This window comes from Papaver somniferum, unplaced genomic scaffold, assembly GCF_003573695.1.
Source record: "Papaver somniferum cultivar HN1 unplaced genomic scaffold, ASM357369v1 unplaced-scaffold_118, whole genome shotgun sequence".
Classification (NCBI taxonomy): Eukaryota; Viridiplantae; Streptophyta; class Magnoliopsida; order Ranunculales; family Papaveraceae; genus Papaver; species Papaver somniferum.
In genome coordinates, this window is record NW_020620825.1 from 10,920,561 (window position 1) to 10,939,069 (window position 18,509).

Genomic DNA, 18,509 nt, shown 5'->3' on the forward strand with positions numbered 1-18,509 from the left:
TGGACACCAAATCCAATCTTTTTGTATCAATTGATCACACAATTTATTTAAAAAAATGGTCATATAAAGGTCCTCCCTTACGATAACTAACAGACTATTTTGGGACAATACGTAGAACCGGTGCCATATGACAAGCTGAAATGTCATCAACTTCTTCTCTCTTTTCTCTCTCTCTTCTCAAAAACTAGAGAAAAACCCATCAACTTCTTCTTCCTTTGCTCAGATTTAGTCCTTTAGGGACTAAATCTGAGCAAAGATTTCTTGTTTTTTAATTATTTTTATTGTTTCCAATAATTTCTTCGCCATTAGAGCGATTTTTATCTTCGCTATTTGGGCGATTCTATCTACACTTTTATAGTGTTTTTTTCCTAACGATTTGTTCGTGTTTGGTTTTCTTGATAAGTACATGGCGATTCATCAAGGGCAAAGATCAATTTCTTCTTCATCAAAAAAGTAGATCTTGGGTTCGGGTTAGTTGCCCATGAAGAATTTTGCGCATATCACTCCTCTGTCATAGGAGCATCTCTTTTCCAAGAAGAAAAAAATCTATCAAAATGGTTGAATTATAGTTTCGTATACCATTCCTTCTTCAATTTCATAGTACAAGATTTTCGTCGTAGATCGCTCTTTTTTTTTGTATTTGTTTCATGTTATGATGTACTTGTTTCTCTTTAAAATCATCATGTAAACGTTTCTTGTGAAATGAAATACTTGTGGTTTGATGATGACAAAAAAAAAAAAAAAAAAAAGCTGAAATGTTAAATGAAGAAGTAGGGTTGAAGGTTTTTTTTATGGCGGTGTTTTCAGATGTGAGCAATTCCCCTTAGTGAAGTGAACTGTGTACAGATGAATATAATGTAGTGGATATATCCATGATAATCAGAAACTGCAATACATACGTTTTCTTTAAGTTGTTCAGCTGGATAGAACACTATAGATAAAATTAGACAACTTCTTTAACAGGATGATTAGCTCACTAGTGGTTACTAGCTAACCCTATGTCCATTTGCGAGATTCTGAAATTGAAGCTGTTTTGCTTGATAAGGTTGAAACGAAAGCAGCCGTGGAGACTGAGATAAGGTCTCGAAACAATGAACCAGTTGGATGATTTAGGAGAGTAGAGAGCCTGCGAGAGAGAGAAGATATTTCTTGTGGAATATTTTGTGGCCATAGTAAGCCAAAATGTATCAAATGGAATTCTAATGGAATCTAAGTTAGGGAGATATCTCTGTCTATTTCTTTTCATTTTGATTCATCTTCTTTTGAATTGATGAATATCTATGTCTATTCCTAACTCTGTCCCATTCCTTTATACGATTGGAGCCATATCTGGTGTCTTCGAATATATATGGTATCTGGTTGAACGCGCGCGCACACCGCCCCCATTACCAATATGATCACACCAATTGCTTTACATAATTGGCAATTTGGAAATACCGTAATGATTAGTACCACCACTATCTCCTTGGAATAATTGAATTAGACAGTAACCCATAAAACTGTCAGGGTTGGATCCCACCAGGCCAGGGACGGGACTACATCTTTAATCCTCCATAAAATATAGATGCGGATATAGGATCCTATATAACACGGGCACCAAATACTCACTCCTCTTTCTCAATCACTACTCCCTACCCACTTTCACTGCAATATTTGCCTTCATTGCGTTTCCGCATCAAGAGAAGGAAATGTCGAACCCTAAGGTTTACTTCGACATGACAGTCGGTGGACAGCCCGGAGGACGAATCGTAATGGAGCTTTATGCCGACGTTGTTCCTCGTACCGCTGAGAACTTCAGAGCTCTCTGTACCGGAGAGAAAGGTAAGGGTAAGAGTAGTGGAAAACCCTTGCACTACAAGGGATCTTGTTTCCACAGAGTGATTCCTGGGTTTATGTGCCAAGGAGGTGATTTCACTTTCGGAAATGGAACTGGAGGTGAATCCATCTACGGGAAAAAGTTCAATGATGAGAACTTTGTGAAGAAACATACTGGACCCGGGATCTTATCCATGGCTAACTCTGGACCTGGGACCAACGGATCTCAGTTTTTCATTTGTACTGATAAGACTGAATGGCTTGATGGGAAGCATGTTGTTTTTGGTCAAGTTGTGGAAGGTATGGATGTTGTTAGAGCTATTGAGAAAGTTGGATCTCAGAGTGGTAAGTGTAAGGTTCCTGTTGTTGTTGCTGACTGCGGTCAGCTGTGTTAGATCGAACGATCAACTTGTGTTCCCTATTAATATTTCCCTAATTACGTCATTTGGGTTTCATTTTGTTGTTGTTGTTTCTATCCTGAACCTCTCTAATGGAGCTAAAAATCTTGTACTGCTACTACATGTCTTAAAAAATAAATATGGGGTTTTATGAATCGTATCTTATTACTGTTAATGTTTGATAGTTAACAAATTACTGCGGTGATTTAAATGGAAGTGGTGTAATCAAATCAAAAATATAAAAATGAAACTGGTGTATGTAAAATTTAAGCAATTGCTTCTAATTGTTTGCAACAAGTTACAAATTTGAACTCTTCAATGTGGACAAGGACTGGTTACCTAAGCAGCAGCTAATGAAATCAGGTGATTGAAGAAGAACATGTACCACTTTCTTGGATAGAAATTGAAGTGTTAACGAGTTCCTTTTCAGGACGACGACTTTGCCATTCTACTGAAAAGGTGTGTGGGTTATGATCTAGGCACTTAGTTACATTGGCCCATGATCTGGTAGACCATCTTCATTGTAGAGGTGCTATCTTGTATTTCTACGAAGCACCTACTACATCGGCCTATCCCTTAACATAAAAAGTAGGAGGAGAATATCGCCACCATATCAGGCCATTGCGCACTGTCTTTTTCCTATCTTTGAAATTCTACATAGATTTTCGAATAACAATCTTCAGTCCAGGTTTGAAAAGCCGAAAAGCACTTCCAAAATAGTGACCTCTCAGTCTTCTGGGAGGGCCTTTTTCTCTTGACCGTCAAATTTGTCATAGTCATGGCATGGGCATAACATGCAGAACGAATGCAAAAATGTGGAAACAGAATTGGCTCCAGAAAAGTTGAAAGATCAAAAATGCAATTACTGCACACTAAGGTTTAGTGTAATGGTCACCCATGATTCAACGTTCAACCACCTGACACGTCAGCAAAATTCAACGTCCAATTGGTGATTCAAGATTGACAGAGGAAACGCCAAACAGAAAGCCGTCGACGCCTAACCATTGGGCGTCTCCTTAGAAAATGAGCACAATTCCACCATTTATTTTTCTCTTTTCTCTTCTTCCAAACGAAAACAATGATTTCGCATGAGTGGATGGGGTGTAGATTTCTGATGCCCAATGGTTGGGCGTCTCATCACACATCTTGGATAGAATATTCCCCTGACGCCAAACCATTAGGCGTTTCAAGACTTTTTGGGACGCTAAATGATTTAGCGTCCTATTGCTGATTGTATTTCAGACCCAACGCGCCTGATGAATCCTTCCTTGAATTAACATTTTTAACAACGTTTTTTGGCATTGAATCTTAAATCATGGGCGCCACTTCACTAAGCCTAAAAGATGTATGTTTTTGAAATTTGAATAAAACTTTGGCCAAGGGCAGTTCCAATAAGAAGAAGCAGAAAATATAATTCGATGGGCCACGTGGATAAGCGAAACAAATTTTTTATTATCGGATAACAAGAAAAGCGCAACGGGTTATAAGATGGCTAGTGATGGCAAAAAAATTTACTTGCACAACTTACTATATATCCATCCTCTGTCATCTGTATATCTCTCCCAACCTACTCTTAACTCATACCTCCCAACACAACTTTAAGTTTCTTTTTTTACTTAATTTTTCATTATCTTAATTCAATTAAAAGAGGATGGTCTCTCCCAACCTACTCTTAACTCATACATCTCTACACAACTTTAAATTTCACAACTTTTTACTTAATTTTTTCATTATTTAAATTCAATTTCACAACTTTTTACTTAATTTTTTCATTATTTAAATTCAATTAAAAGAGGATGGTGGGTGATTTGAATCTACCCCTTGTGTGTAGTATGTGAGTGATCTACTACTATTCTACATGGTTATTTTCGATAATATTCGACTATTTTTATATTTATAGATGTTTACATACTTATTTATACATTTCAGATTTTATGCTTCACCGCCAATCATGACTACCGCTTGACGATTCAACCTGCGCATCGCTTCTCAAATATAGAAAATGGTGCACGCCCTACTTCACGCTTTCAATACATTGCATATGATGTTAGATTTAGATGAAGAGTCGGATAAATAAACAATAGAGACTACTATTGTCTTGTGTCCATTCTTGTTAAATTCTCTACCAAATCTTGAGTATGAAAAATAGGATTCATTTCTCATTTGTTTTTGTTTTTTTTTTTTCTTTTGGCATGGACCTTAGAAGATCAATAGGTATGTCAGTGGGTAATTAGGTGATGAGTGTGTTTCTTGTAATAAAAATGGTGTAGTTATCGGATCTTTTCACAATATCACGAACCAGATTCAAGAAAAGAATAAAATTACTTGTTGGAATGGGGGTAGGTCTGAAATATGTGAAGATGGAAACATTGATAAGTAGTATGACATCACAATATAAAAAGTTAAGGTTAAATCTATTCAACACCTAAAGCATGTGGAAGCAACCGTCGAAAGGAAAATGTTGGTCATATTTTTTTGTTCCTTTCATATTTCAAATTGTTTTTCCATGTTAGCATTAATTTCACCATTCTTTTTGCATCAATTGATTTTTATAACTAGATCAACAAACTATGCCATTGTTTTGTTGATTGCATTGAAACGATATGACAACCCTTGTTGATCATGATTTTTGAGGTTGATAGTGTCTGTGCAGAATTTCGCAAGAAAGTTTGTCGAAGTGTAAAAGATTGTTGTTGTTGTTTGAGCATCGCTCGTTCGAACTCACAAGTTTTGCTATGTTAAGCTTGTTGTCAATGTTATATGTACAAAACTATATTTACATTTATAGTGTTCTAAAGTCAAGTATCAGACTAGGATTAGTTTATGGTAGTTGGGTATCAGACATCACTGAATGAATCTCGAAAATTGAAGACAGAAAAATAAACAAAGAAATTTGCGAGAACTTCATCAATAAATAGGTATATGAAAACTGACATATTCTATTTATTCACGACATTTTTTCTATCTTATGAGACTATGTCATATGATTTTGGTAGATTCAATATTGCAAAGAACAAATTTCGACTTCAAAATTATCTTGGTTAAACTCTCGAAATATGATTCAAGCAATGGATTTTCTAGATCCTTAACAAACTAAATCAATATTTTATTTAAGAGATATTTATGTTTCAAGTTGATCATTTGGAAATTTTCCAAGAAGTTATACATACCATATATGTCTATTTGGAATTTTTCAAATTAATTATATGAGAAAAAAGAACTGTTTGGTGATAGGTATAAGTACTTATATGTTTTACCAAAGTCAGTCTGAATTCTGGATATTGTATTGGTTTGCAAACCCGATTTACTAACACTTTACATCTGTGTTCGAGAATGATGTAGTTTTGCAAACCCTACCATTTGAGTTTTGCGAAATAGCAAGTTTCACAACCTCTTATGAACTGACTCTCACAAACTGCCAACCCGGTTTGCAAACACTTGTGGCATGACTTCGCGAACTGTCAGTGGTTTGTAAACCAACCCAGTTCCAGTAGCAGAAGAAGTATATGAACGCTTTTATATGGTTGTGTTCGCTTCTGCTACATCTCTCATAGACACTTCTAAGACAAACTTTATTCGTTAAATCACTTTGTGATTGTGGATCATTGATGCATTATGGATGTTTCAAATCAATATTAAAGTATAATTTTTTTCCATTTCTATAATAATCTTAGAATACTGAATATATCCTTGGTAGTAGTATAAATTGGAAGAGATAAGTGTTAGAGCACTGCTCGGTCGAACTCGCATGCATTGCTATCTCAAACATGTTTGTCAATGTTAGTGATTAAAACTATAGTCTTGATTTCTAGTCTACTATTAGCCAAGTCTTGGACTAGGAAAGAAAGTGTAATTGATCTCAAGACTCCATGGCGATCATCATACAAAGACGGAGAACTACTCAAGGAACTGGTGCAACTTCATCGACTAAAAGGTATGTGGAGACTTGAACTTATCTATCACTCAAAAGTCTATCTACTCTATATCCTATCTTGAGACAAAAGTCGTTTTGCTATATAGACTTTGATTATACACATTTGCTATTTCGAGACGAGTGTATCTCGCTTATCTATTTCTCTAAATATGTGTTGGTAACCTTTCGCTTTGGCCAAGTTCATCTTTACTGGTAACGAAAGTCATGATAAGTTTAAGTCACCTGAAAATGGCTTTGACGAAAAATGGTTTGTGAAAAACAACTATATAACGTCCTCTATGAATGTTTCAATGATTGAAATGAGAGTTTAGATTATATAACCATTGTTGGATATAAGCATTGTGTGGTAACTCATACATGTATAAGTCTTTATTCCTTGAACCAAAGTATGCGTACTTTGCTGCTCAGGAAAATCGGAACAGAGTCCGCGAACCCAGTCCGCGTGCTGTCGGAGGTTCTCTTCCCGAGAAAATCTGCTGGAGTTTGTGAACTATTTACAAACTTATTCCGGATACTTAAGTCCGTTTACCAGTCCGCGTACTTAAGTTGGTTATTTTCTAAAAACGATTATTCGTGAATTTAAACTTATATAAGCTAAGGAATGCAAGTTTGCAAACCGTGGCTATAAAGTTCATGAATCGACGAGTGAATCAAATCGTTTTTGTTTCAATTGTGTCTATTATAAATATCTAAGCAATTAAACAACTCTCTAACTAGTTCATTTGAGTCATTTGAACTAGTTGTGGTAAAGAAGAATATGGTTGATATGAAAGTGCTCATATTGGTTAACTACTGTTGAACCAACTAGATGTATATGTTTGGGTACGGTTACACAAACCTAGATAAACGTACATTTCATTTGTGTGTAACAAGCTAAGTTTCCATCTGACGGTTGAAAGATATTAGCTTGAATCTAATCAGGTTTTCATCTAACGGTGAATATTGAATGCTTTGTTACTAAGCTAACATTGATTGCAAACCCTGATTTGAAAGACTATATAAGGGAGAACTCTAGCAACTGGGAAACCTAATCCCCACACCTCCTAGGTGATACTAGTTGTATTAGCTAGAGTCGATTCTCCTTTAACCTTAGGTTTGCACCGAGACCCTGTAGGTTAACGACTTGAAGACTTCATTGGGATTGTGAATCCATACCGATACTACTTTCTCGTAGTTGTGTGATCTGATCTTGTTGTTTCTATCGTACTAAGTACAATCGTAAGGATTGGCTTGATATTGATTTCTCCGATAGGCAAGATATAAAAGTAGTCACAAACATCTTCATCTCATCGTTTGTGATTCCACAATATCTAATTTCGCTATCATACGATTTAGTTTATTGTGAGGTGATTGATAATACTGAGCTTTTTTTCGGGAATATAAGTCTGGTTTATCAATTGGTTCTTGTTCACATTAATTTATCAAAAGACAGAACAAAAACTCGTAGATATTTCTGTGGGAGACGGATTTATCTATTACCGTAGACTTTCCTGTGTGATACAATTTTTTTTATTAAAGTCTTCGACTTTGGGTCGTAACAACTCTTAGTTGTGGGTGAGATCAGCTAAGGGAATCAAGTGCGTAGTATCCTGATGGGATCAATGACGTAGGAGCGCAACTGTACCTTGAATCAGTGTGAGATTGATTGGGGTTCAACTACAGTCCATACCGAAGTTAGTTTGTAGTAGGCTAGTGTCTTTAGCGGCTTAATACAGTGTGTGTTAAATCTGGACTAAGTCTCAGGGTTTTTCTGCATTTGCGGTTTCCTCATTAACAAAACTTCTGGTGTTTGTGTTGTTTCTTTTCCGTATTATATTTTGTTATATAATTGAAATATCACAGGCTATGCATTTGAATCAATCAATTGGGAAATCTAATTGTTGGTTGTTGATTGAAAATGATTGATACTTGAACATTGTTCTTTGGTACCGTTCAAGTGATTTCTCTTGTATTCAATTAGACTCGCATATTCTAATTTTCTTGAGTAAGTATTGAATCGAGAAAGAGAGAGATAACTCTTTGATATACTTTTATTAAGATTGAGTCTGAATGTCTAGTTGATTCTCTTAAAAGTATATTGGAGTTAGTCCATACAGATTGCTAATCGAAATATTGGGTGTGGTTGTTAGACCCCCGCTTTTTCAATTGGTATCAAAGCAGGCAAACACGTTTAAAGACCTCACAGTTTGTCTTTGTAGCGATCTGACTCTATGGACATGAATTTTATCTCCATAAACGTACCACCAGTCTTTGACGGCTCAAAATACTTATGGTGGAAAATTGCTATGCGTGCTTTTCTTCAACTCGTGATTTTCAAACATGGGTACGTGTTGTTAATGGCTATGATCCTCCAGTTAATACAGAAGGCGATGTATCTATACCTAAGGATATTGGTAGATATAGTCCAGAAGAAATCCTTGCTGCAAAGCAAAATTCTGAAGGCTTAAATGCTATCATACATGCCATTACCCCAGATCTTCAGCACCATGTGACTACGTGCACTAAGTCTAAAGAAGCCTGGATATCTTAGAAACCGTATTTGAAGGAAATACTAGTGAGAAAGAAACTAGGCTTCAAAAACTAAATTCTGATTGGGAAAACCTTCGTATGGCAGATGAAGAAACATTTGATGAGTTTAATCACAAAGTGTCTAAAATTGTTAATGCATCTTTTGCATTGGGTAAGACCATTCCTTAAAAGGATATTGCGATGAAAATTCTCAGATCGTTGCCATCTAGATATGATTCTAAGAAGCATGTCATTGTTGAGGAAAATAACCCTGATACTCTTTCCATAAATACTCTTGTTGGAAAGTTAAAAATTCTTGATCAAGATTCTGTTCAAACATCTGCATTCAATGTTGTTTCCAGCACAAGTGAAGCCTCTAACTTGTCTTGGGCCGACGAATGTTGTTCCAATGGTGTTGGTTTCAACAAAACATTGATAACAGAAAGAATCAAAGAATTTGGAAAAAGAAGCAATAAATGTGATAAACATCTTTTGTCAGCTTTTGCTTCAGATGATTCAATAGAAGAAAGATCTCTTCAAAGTGTCAACGTGTTGAATACATCTGACGGATGTAATGAACCCTCAACTCTTGCAGCAGAAACATCCACCTACTCAATTTCTGATTCAAAACTGGAGTCTGACACATATATTTTTGAATTCTTGAATAGAGAGGTTCTTCAAGAAAATATTCAATTAAAAGCTGCATTGAAGAAACTTGAATCATCAATCCAGGTGAAAAATATTGAGATAGATTGTCTTAATGATAAGCTCACCATAATCATATATTTAAAGGATAAAGATATTAATACTCTTAAGGATGATCTACAAATATTATCTGGAAGTTCTGACAAAATTTTAGCAATGCTATTCGGTCATAAATCCTCTAGAAACACAAATGGTATAGGATTTAAAGGCAAAACTGCAGGCATAATCAACCCCTTTGCTCCTATTGATCATGGAAGAATGAAGGTTGATGGTTGTGATAAACAGAAGGCAATTCAACAAGACAAATAATCTTTATTGGTTTGTTCGTTTTGTGGAAATGCAAATCATGTTCAAAGCACGTGTTGGAGATTCAAAAGGAACAACAAAAGAATTTACAAACTTCAAAAGAACATGCAAGAGATGAATCTGGATAATCAACGTGGTTTTCCTAAAACTAGTGCTTCCAGAGTCAGAAGAGGTAGGAAATCTGTTTATACAACAAACCTTGACAAAAGAGGAGAGCGGTTGGCTCACATCTTCACTGTCTAATATCAGTGACGTTCGCATCCTCATCTTTAACTTGAGAAAATGAAGTTTGCGCCTATGTGTCTCAAGTGTTGTATTATCTTTGTTAAGAAAATATTCTTCTAGTTTTATACATAGTGGATCATTAAATCACGGAAGACTTGTTCTTATGGGGTTTGGGCGTTCATAAGTCTATTTATAATTGTTTGTAGTTTCTTTTTCCCTAGAAGATACAGTTTCATGGCTCCTGTAACTAGAAGCACCAGAAAGGATGCAGTTGAAGCAGTTAACGTGTATCTGTGTAAAAAATCTCTTCCTCAAGGGTGGAAAAAGTGAAAGCTACAAATAATGGAGAAGGTTCTTCCTCTAACTACCTCTTATCTGTTTGTCATCTTGATAATTAGAGGTTTGGTGAATGATTTCATGAACAAAAGAAATGATTTAAAATATCAAATTGTTTCGTCTTCATAGGAGATAACTCACTATGAACAAATGTTGTCTCTAACAAAGAACACCTTGCGTGAGATAAAAAGAGAACTTAGTGAGTTGACTGATATTTCTAATGATTTAGAGGAATTGAACGATCCCATTATCAATGGGTTTTTCAATAATGAGAAGGAATTCTCGGTAGATGCTCTGAGAAAGCTCTACAATGTCTAGTAAATCTTCTTATGAGAATTTTACTCTTGTGTTTTTAGGAAGAATAACTAGAGTTTGGAATAACCATTATTGTGATTACACATAGCTATATCCAATGTCTTCATTTTTATTGTTTGTAGATTTATTTGATTAAATTCTAAAAAATTGTTTGGAAGATGATTTTTGCAGTATTAATCTTTATGGTTTTATATATTGCAAACTTGTTATGTGATATGTGTGTTTGCGTCCGTGAGCTATGATTGTCCCATACTTTGTCAAAAGTTAAGTCTTTCGTATGTCGATATACATGTATTGATAAAAGAATGAATGGGATTTTGACATTACAAAAGTTTTAAGCCTATTATATGTTATTATGCAAATATTGGTGGAAGATGGGATGAACTTTTGTTTATGAGGATTATGTCTATTGTATGTCATTATGCAAATAGTGATGGGAAATAGAATGAATCCTTGTCTATTCCGCAATATTGATCTTCCGATCCATATTTTATGTATATATTGTGCGGCTCCATAAGTTCTCTTATGTCGAGCATGACCAATTGAATTGATCACACTCTTGTGGTAATTTAGTTGTGTATTCCAATTAAATTAATCATGGGTTTTCTTTTGGTTAATTTAATTGAGTATTTTTGGATTCAAAAAATTCATATTCGTATATGATTTGTTATGTCCAAAGAAATCCTTCTTTTCTTGTGAAAGTAAGGTCGCTCTTGTTGTTCTTTCGGGAATGACATTTTATGGTGGAGAGTTCTTAATTGAAATTGTGCTTAATTGCCAAGTCTTTGTGGGGAGCGCGGCTGTGGAACATTATAGGGGTTATCTTGTATCTTTATAAACTCCTTGATGAATGCATTTAGCTTCGGCTATATGATGGCATCTAAAAAGTTGATATGTGCTTGCTTTTGGTCATGGAATGTCTCTATGGAAATTTCAGTAGGATCCCACTAGTTTTCGTACCTTTGCCAATTTTATTGACAAAAAGGGGGAGAATTAATGTGTAGTTCGCACTACAAATACATATGGTTTTCGGATCATTATGTAAGGGGAAGTGGTTTCCATGTGAAGTATTGACTAAGGGGGAGTGATACATATCACCATAGTATTGTTGTCGAAGTTGTGATACAATTGAACTTTGATGTTGTATAATAATACTATGACACAGTATAAAAATGATTCAGAATTCTTGTTTTCTCATTGTTATGACTACGGATTTTCAACAACGGTGATACTAAACTTACAAACTTTGGGATCATTAGAGTACTTGGAAGTGACGAAGATTTCGAGGAATGTTGAAGAACCAAGAAGATCAGGCATGTGGAAGAGAAGCTACAAAAGTTTGTTTATCTATTTTTGTATTCCATATGTATTGATAGTTTTGTCAGTAAAATTGACAAAGGGGGAGATTGTTAGAGCACTGCTCGGTCGAACTCCCATGCGTTGTTATCTCAAGCATGTTTGTTGATCAAAACTATAAGTCTTGATTTCTATTCTACTATTAGCTAAGTCTCAGACTAGGATAAAAAGTGTAGTTGAGCGCAAAAATCTGTGGCGATCATCATACAAATACGAACAACTACTCAAGGAACTGGTGGAACTTCATCGACCAAAAGGTATGTGGAGACTTGAACTTATCTATCACTCAAAAGTTTATCTACTTTATCTCCTATCTTGAGACAAAAGTCGTTTTGCTATAAAGACTTTGATTATACACATTTGCTATTTCCATCTAAGTTTATCTCGCTTATCTATTTCTCGAAATATTTGTTGGTAAGCTTTCGCTTTGGTCAAGTTCATCTTTACTAGTGACGAAAGTCATGATAAGTTTCAATCAGTTGAAAATGGCTTTTGACGAAAAATGGTTTGTGAAAAACAACTATATAAAGTCCTCTAAGAATGTTTCAATGATTGAAATGAGAGTTTAGATTATATAACCATTGTTGGATATAAGCATTGTGTGGTAACTCATACATGTATAAGTCTTTATTCCTTGAACCAAAGTATGCGTACTATGCTGCTCAGGAAAACCGGAACAGAGTCCGCGTACCCATTCCGCGTACTGTCGGAGGTTCTCTTCGCGATAAAATCTGCTGGACTTTGTGAACTATTTACAAACTTATTCTAGGTACTTAAGTCCGCGTACCAGTCCGCGTACTTATTGGTTATTTTCTAAACGATTATTCGTGAACTTAAACTTATATAAATTAAGGAATGCAAGTTTGCAAGCCGTGGCTATAAATTTCATGAATCGATTCGAGTGAATCAAATCGTATTTGTTTCAATTGTGTCTATTATAAAGATCTAAGCAATTAAACAACTTTCTAACTAGTTCATTTGAGTCATTTGAACTAGTTGTGGTAAGAAGAATATGGTTGATATGAAAGTGCTCATATGGCTAACCATTTGGTTAACTACTGTTGAACCAGCTAGATGTACATGTTTGGGTACGGTTACACAAACCTAGATACACGTGCATTTCATTTGTGTGTAACAATCTAAGTTTCGATCTAACGATTGAAAGATATTAGCTTGAATCTAATCAGGTTTTCATATGACGGTGAATATTGGATGCTTTGTTACTAAGATAAAACTGATTACAAACCCTGATTTGAAAGACTATATAAGGGAGAACTCTAGCAACTGGGAAACCTAATCCCCACACCTCCTGTGTGATACTAGTTGTATTAGATAGAGTTTATTCTCCTTTAACCTTAGGTTTCTACCGAGACCCTGTAGGTTAACGACTTGAAGACTTCATTGGGATTGTGAAGCCAGACCGATACTACTTTCTCGTAGTTGTGTGATCTGATCTTGATATTTCTATCGTACTAAATACAATCGTAAGGATTGGCTTGAGATTGATTTCTCCGATAGGCAAGATATAAAAGTAGTCACAAACATCTTCGTCTCATCTTTTGTGATTCCACAATATCTAGTTTCGCCATCATACGATTTAGATTATTATGAGGTGATTGATAATACAGAGCTTTTCTTCGGGAATATAAGTCTGGTATATCAATTGGTTCATGTTCACCTTGATTTATCAAAAGACGGAACAATAACTCGTAGGTATTTCTGTGGGAGACGGATTTATCTATTACCGTAGACTTTCCTGTGTGATACAATTTTTTTTATTAAAGTCTTTGACTTTGGGTCGTAACAACTCTTAGTTGTGGGTGAGATCAGCTAAGGGAATCAAGTGCGTAGTATCCTGCTGGGATGAGATACGTAGGAGAGTAATTGTAACTTGAATCAGTATGAGATTGATTGGGATTCAACTACAGTCCGGACCGAAGTTAGTTTGTAGTAGGCTAGTATCTGTAGCGGCTTAATACAGTGTGTGTTCAATCTGGACTAAGTCCCGGGGGTTTTCTGCATTTGCGGTTTCCTCGTTAACAAAACTTCTGGTGTCTGTGTTATTTATTTTCCGCATTATATTTTGTTATATAATTGAAATATCACAGGTTGTGCATTTGAATCAATCAATTGGGAAATCCAACCTTTGGTTGTTGATTGAAATTGATTGATACTTGAACATTAGTCTTTGGTACCGTTCAAGTGATTTCTCTTGTATTCAATTAGACTCGCATATTTCTATTTTCTTGAGTAAGTATTGAATCGAGAAAGAGAGATATAACTCTTCGATATACTTTTATTAAGATTGAGTCTGACTTTCTAGTTATTTTAAAAGTATAATGGAGTTAGTCCATACATGCAGATTGCTAATCAAAATATTGAGTGTAGTTATTAGACCCCCGTTTTTCTATAAGGTTAGAGAGAGGGAGTTTAGTCATGTTTAGAATATTTTGTGAAGAATGAGAGGTTCTCTTCTTTTAGACCTAATTATTGTCTCTATGAAGAATTAAATCATCTAATTCTAGGGCCTCAAGTAAATGCCTCTTAGTATATTTTAGTTTCCAATTCATGTTGGGGAGAAACTATAAGTTGTAATAGAAGAATCTCTATTTTTAAGTTCTTCCTGTATTCAAAGTGGTAGAAGAACCCAAATTTGGGTGATTGTTTATCTAATTAATTATCTATTTTCAATATTAAGATTCCATTATTCATCAATCATTGATTAAGTCTTGAGTGTTATTGAACAACACTATGTGATTGTAAGTTCAAAGGCTACCGAGACGCTTTAAACCATCATTATGCACGATTATAGAACCCTGAACCATAGTGCATATTCTTTTATGTAATTTCAAGGCCGAAATCTCACATGCTTACATGAATTCCTAATAAGAATTCCATCTAAACTGAGAAAGTGTTTTCTTGAATTCTAAGCAACCCTAAGTTGAATTCAAAGATACCTAGAGCCTTGAAAATCTATAATAAGATTTCTTAATCCCTGACACTCTTGTGTCCTAGTTGTTTAGATATAGCCATTCTCTATAATATAGGTTTCCTCTGAGAAATACAGGTTACGATATTGAAGACTTCACTTAGGGATCCTGGAAGCCTGGCCAGACTATCATTTATCCGATAGTTCGTGTATCTGAATCTTGTACTTATTGATCTTTGAGGTTTTTGTAATCTTACATAAGGAACGAGATAATGCAAATCAAAAATTTCTCTTCATCTCAGACTTTGTGATTCCTAGAGATACATATCTAAAAACTTATTTTATTTGTTTGGATTGTTCTTGAGAGGTAGTTAGCAATCTAGGCTTCTCAGCTAACTGAGTATAAGTGTTTCGGATTCGTGAGATCTGCTGGACTTTGTCTCTTGTAAATTGATTTCCAAACCTAGATTGAAAAATCAAAAAGGAAATTAATTATGCTTGGTATCAAAAGTCTTCACTGGGGTTGAAAGAACTCTTAGGATGTAAAGGACGTCAGCTAAGGGAATCAAGTGCGCAGAATATCGCGAGGTTCAAGAGGCGTAAGGAACATGACTGCAGATGAATTGGTTGGAGGATTAATTCGGTCTCAACTTCATTATAGTACGAAGTCTGATAGTATGCTAGTGTCTGTAACAGTTTAATACAGTATGGTGTTCAAGGTTAGATGAGGTCATGGAGTTTTTCTGCAGGTGCAGTTTTCCCCGTTAAAAAAACTTCTAGTGTCTTGTGTTTTTTCTTTTCTGCGTTATATAGTTTTATATTTATATAATATAGGAATAGAACAAGTATTACGTAATCAATCTAGATAGTTTAAGTTACTATATTACTTGAGATCAATAACAAGACTTGTTCTTATTGAATTCACATCTTTAAATATAGATTGCAAGTTTCATACTTATTAGAATTCAGATCCTTTTAATTTGGATACGACTTGAACGATCTTGGATATTGATTTATAATATCTTCCAAGAACTCTTCTACACAATCAGGTTCACTTTTGTTTAGTATAAACATATTAATCGTGAAGAGAAAAGAGAAAAACTCAATATAGAATCCTATTCAAGGATCTTTGCTTTAACCTTCTTGTTATTGCATTAGGTTTTTTTCATACAGGTTGTCGAACAAAAAAGTTGGTAATGTGCTTGTTTCCATCTTACTTTCAGTTGTTCCCGCTGATAGGATCCAATGTATGAAATACATAATTATTAAAAATAGATGCAGCTTCGTCTAAGGTAAACTAAATACCAAGAACTTTCTGGGAAGCTTGGATTGATGCAACCATATTGTAGGAGAGAGTTGTGAGAAAACAGATTTAGTATGAGATTAAACGAGATTTGAACATGTGATGAGATCATTTAAAAAAGAGGTTTGAAAGATGTGATTTGATATGAAATCAAATGATAAGGTCGCCAACACTTCCCCTGTGAACTCCATATGTAAACTAGTAAGTTTATGTATTTTCTTATTCAATTTGTATATCCAATAGTGGCCTAGAAAAAACAGACATATGTATTTGCTTATTTATATTAAACTTTCTCTAACGGTTCATCTTTCAGTCAATATATTTATATTTTAAAAAATAAAGAATTTATCAATTTATCTTTATGATTACCCTGTTTATATCAGTGATATGTTTGCATCAATATACTCATGCCAATTTTGAGTTCATTTCTTTACATTATAAGGTCCATAGCTTACTCGGATGAAATTATCACCATTATTTGTTGTGTTAGGAATATATTTACATTACCCATTCCAAAAAATTCTTAATAGGTTAATATTATCGTTAAAGAAACCACTTATAGTTTACTTTGCTACAGATAGGTTGTCCCCGACCGTTTTCACCATATTAAGATGTCATTCCCAAAATCTGACTGTCTGATCCCTTTAGCTTTCGCCTACTACACGTACTTTAAAGATACCTTTGTTTATATTTGGTTTGCATCTAATGTTGTAGCCTAACAACTTCGAAGTCCACGGTATTAACCTACAAATTTTATGATTACTAGTTCAAATCCTAAATTAATATTTTTGTGAGATGTGCTGCACTTTATTTTGTCAAATGGTTTTTCTAAGTTAAATCAGGTGATTGTATTATTTCTAATATATATTATCTGGTATTATTGATAAAATAATTTCTTGGCTTCTTTTCCTGTCATGTAAATAATTCTTGATGCTTCTTGCTAATGCTAACCTAGCGGTGTGTACTTGCAAATTATCAAAAACCACATATCATCTTATTTTCCAGACCTACCACATCACAAAACATATAATGGTTAGAAAATCAGGATCTCCAGACCTATTATTACATCAAAGGCAAAAAAAAGACTTAAGCCACTTAGGAAAATTCACACTAATTTTAAAGTTAACCATATTGGAAAAATCTCTTTAAAAATGTCACACACGGGAAAAAATGTTCATTGTATCTTTTTTACTCTTACACAAAGATAAAATAACCTTAGTGGTAAGTATAACCTATATTTTCTCTCTAGTGAATAAGCGTTTATATATACATTTACTTAAAAGGTGAGATATCTTATGTGGATTCATGACACTTTTCTTATCCAAAAACACTTCTGGACATGATATTACTACTTACACTAGAATCTGAATGATGAGAAGAGTTCAAACTTACTCCATAAGTTATCTTACCAAAGATGCATTTACATATTCATACTTATAAATGGATATGTTTTTCTAGAGGTCCAACCAATATGATATATGTGATGTTCGTCATGATACTATGCTTCATGCTAAATTGAGCAAAAATAGACAAATTCACGTCTTCACATGAATTGAGCAAAATAGGTAAATTTGCATCTTCACATGAAATTGAGTGAAATAGTCAAATTTTGTGTGTTGACACAAAATTTAGATTTTTTGTAGTTCTTGTGCCTGACACGATAACTACCTGATTTCGTGAACATAGTTGTGATGCTTCAATCAAACACCTTCATGTAAAGCTCGTTCAGACTCTTTAATGGATCTATATCATTCAGTTGAGAATGGATATTGATGTTTAGGTAAAATTTTAGGAATTCAGCCATGGAATATATCATTAAAGTATTTTGACACTTAAGTAATGAGGAAAATATCAAGAGAAATTTAAAAATGATTGTTATGCCCTTAACGCTAGACTTTTGATAAAATGACTATTTTGCCCTTAGTCAAAAACTTGATGAATATGAATTTTCACGTTAATTTGTGAATGACCATTTATCCCCTGGAGTATAAATTTACTATTTTACCCCTGGTCTCAAAATGTCTTTTTTTATCCTTTGTCAAAATCCACCATGAACATTAAGTCCCCTGCTTAGCGCGGAAGAGTAAAATTGTTGCGTGGTAAGCACTAGATGGTGATTTTATAAACAAGAGGAAGACAAGTAATTTAGCTTAGTTGTGAGATTTTCACTAGAGGCCCAGTAGACTATAGTTAACTTGGCTTCATAATCTTATGATGCCGAGTGATCGTCGAAGGAGTAATGACTAGAAAAAACATTGTCTGAAAAGCACGAATTGGTGAAATCAGGATAATTGTTGGGGTAGCAATGTATCAGAACACTAAAGTGAGTATTGAGACGATGATGTCGAGGACACTAAGATGATGTGTTGAGGCAATGAT

At 34.6% G+C, this 18,509-nt stretch overlaps 1 protein-coding gene across 1 annotated transcript; it reads left to right on the forward strand.

Annotated features, from left to right (window-relative positions):
• The first annotated feature begins 1,576 nt into the window (after window positions 1–1,576).
• LOC113330624 (peptidyl-prolyl cis-trans isomerase-like) lies at window positions 1,577–2,373 on the forward strand. Its single transcript, XM_026577439.1, has one exon. It carries the CDS (start codon window positions 1,689–1,691, stop codon window positions 2,208–2,210), a length of 522 nt encoding a protein of 173 aa, XP_026433224.1. The 5' UTR covers window positions 1,577–1,688; the 3' UTR covers window positions 2,211–2,373.
• Window positions 2,374–18,509: the final 16,136 nt, after the last annotated feature.